We start from the raw sequence: 2,962 nt of genomic DNA, 5'->3' as shown, positions 1-2,962 counted from the left end.
TTCTCTATGAATTTAAATACAAACTTCAAAACTGTAGATGTAAAACTTAGTGTGCTCATATGGTCAAGATGACTTTCTAAATCTTTTAAGATAACTTACTATTCTCAAAGTTTTTTTAATGCACTAAGTTGATTAAAGAGTGACCCCAAAAAGTAAGTATGCCTGAGAGATATAGTATATATAGTAAGAGCTTTGCATAGTGCCAACTCCAGATCAAATCCCTGGCACCATGTACATGAACCAGTACACCATCGGGGGCACTACTATAAGGTGGGGTCCAATCCTCTCCAAATATTAAATAAATCATTTTTATTATTTTCAAATATATTTACATATTCATTATATTTTTAAGCTTAGATGGAAATTTAAGATGAAATATTATATTTACCTGCTTTATAAAATTATGCTAATTTTCACAGACTCTTCAAATTAACTTTCAGTATAAAGCCCTCTATTCAAATTAGGGGGAAAGTCATTTTCTGATATACCAGAGAAAATTTTGGATATTTCTTATGTCTGTCTCATTGTTTTGCTTAAATTTGCTACTTAACAGTGTTCAATCGCTAGCAATATAAAAATAAAGGAATATGTAAAAGTGCATTTGGCATAGACTGCAATTTCAACAAGCTTAATACATTTTATAAAATAATTAACTACTATTTTAAAGTATTAAAGAAATACCTCTTTACTGAATTCCTCAGGGCTTGTTTCACTTGTTTATTTCTTAGTGTATATATGAAAGGATTTAAAACAGGTGCAACTGAAGTAATAATGACTGCAACTCCTTTGTTTAAAGCCACCCTTTCCTCTGCAGAAGGTTTAATATACATAAAAATACAGCTACCATAAGATATAGAGACAACAATTATGTGGGATGAACAGGTAGAAAAAGCCTTCTTTCGCTGCTGTGCAGAAGGTATCTTCAGAATTGTTCTTATAATATTTAAATAAGAAGACATTATGAGTGCCAAAGTAAACAGGAGTGTGAAAATAGCTAAAATAAAACTTAACATTTCAATGACCCTTGTGTCTGTACAGGAGAGCTTCAGGACAGGAGAATAGTCACAAAAAAAGTGATCAATAGCATTGTCATCACAGAATTCCAACTCCAAATTCATAATAATAACTCCAGGAGAAATTGTTAATAAACCAGCCAACCAAGAGGAAACAAGCAGTTGCATGCACACTCTATTATTCATAATGTTTGTATAATGAAGGGGTTTGCAGATGGCTACATAGCGGTCATAGGACATGGCTGCCAGCAGGAAAAACTCTGATTCACCCAAGAATATGGTAAAGAATAATTGTGTCGCACAATCATTGTAAGTAATTGTTTTATCCTTAGTCACTAAGCTGTACAGGAATCTAGGGATACAGACAGAGGTCAATGATATTTCTAAGATGGAAAAATTCCGAAGGAAGAAATACATCGGTGTTTTGAGATGCAAATCCAGCAAGGTGAGCAGAATGATGACTAGATTTCCAGTAACACTCAATAAATATGTTATAAGAAGAAAAATAAAAATTACAATTTGCCAATTTGGGTCATCTGTCAGTCCTAGAAGAATGAATGTTGTCACCATCGTATTATTTGCCATGATGAAATTCCTTTTACTTGCCGGAGACCAGCTCCGGAATGAAGACCACCGACTCAGAGATGATGTGTTGACCAGCAGCTATCGAGGCTGAAGGCCCCGTTTATTCTCAAGCAAGCAGTTTTATATTATTTACATACCTTGGCCCAGGCACGTAGCCAAGTCAAAAGATGCTCTCATGAATTAGACATATTTTGTGTTTGTCTCAAGATGTTCTCATTAAAAATACCAAGTCAAATTATTCCCAAGGTTACTTAGGGCACGAAAGTATGTACGTGCAGGATGTGCCCTGCTTATCTTGCTGGTAGGTTTTACCTTCAAGGCCCCTCTTTCAAGAGGCCCTCTGCACAGGACTCTCCCAAGCCCCCAGTGCTGGTCATACAAAGTTCATTGTCCCACGCTGGTCTCTAGTCTCTAGTCTATGTGCTCCAAGCAATCCCACTACATTTACTAGTATTAGATCTGAGGGAAATAATAATAAAATCCATTTTAGAAATCATTTCACATGAGCTTAGGTATAAAAGTACCATGAGAAACCAAGTAATTAAATGAAAATCTATATTTTATTCTTATGATTTTAATATTTATATCTTGCTCTCTATACCTCAGATTTATTATCACCTCCTTTTTCATATTCTTATTTTCCTGGTTCTTTTAGACTTTACAAATGAATGACTACGATCATCTTCTATTATAGCATATGGAAATTTCAGTGGTTTAATGCTTTGTCCAAATTCCTGAATCTTACTGTAATTTTACTGAATCTGTAAGAAATTCTTTTCTGAAGTTAGTTAAATTTGCATCTCATAAACAAATATGTTTAAATTGTCTTCTGCCCAGTATCTTTTAGTAAGATATATGTTTTCTGTATCCTTTTCTTAACACACAACTAATCAGGACTAAATATAATTAATATTTTTTAATTAATGATATATTTGGGCTGGAGCGATAGCATAGTGGTAGGGCGTTCGCCTTTCACTCGGATGACTCGCGTTCGATTCCTCTGACCCTCTCAGAAAGTCGGCAAGCTACTGAGAGTATCTCGCCCACACAGTAGAGCCTGGCAAGCTACCCATGGAGTATACTATATGCGAAAAGTAGTAACAATAAGTCTCACAATGAGAGACGTCACTGGTACCCGCTCGAACAAATCGATGAGCAACAGTATGACAGGGGGAATGATATATTTCTCATTATCTTTAGGTTTCTTGGTGCTGCAATTAGAATTCTTTGATATTATAAAAATGATTTGTCTTTATAGTAATTGAAGCAACATGGTTATGAATGTATTGACATTTATATTTTGGGGTATTGCATCTCCATCACCAAAGTGCCTCCACCACTATCTTTATGTTCTCCTATTCCAT

The 2,962-nt window shown here is 34.8% G+C and overlaps 1 protein-coding gene across 1 annotated transcript; it reads right to left on the bottom strand.

Moving 5' to 3' along the window:
• Positions 1-656: 656 nt before the first annotated feature.
• Positions 657-1,598, bottom strand: LOC101553128 (olfactory receptor 6C74-like). Its single transcript, XM_004601862.2, has one exon. It carries the CDS (start codon positions 1,596-1,598, stop codon positions 657-659), a length of 942 nt encoding a protein of 313 aa, XP_004601919.2.
• Positions 1,599-2,962: the final 1,364 nt, after the last annotated feature.

This window comes from Sorex araneus, chromosome 2, assembly GCF_027595985.1.
Source record: "Sorex araneus isolate mSorAra2 chromosome 2, mSorAra2.pri, whole genome shotgun sequence".
Classification (NCBI taxonomy): domain Eukaryota; kingdom Metazoa; phylum Chordata; class Mammalia; order Eulipotyphla; family Soricidae; genus Sorex; species Sorex araneus.
The sequence above is the reverse complement of the archived record's forward strand: the minus strand, read 5'-3'. Positions and strand labels throughout refer to the sequence as shown.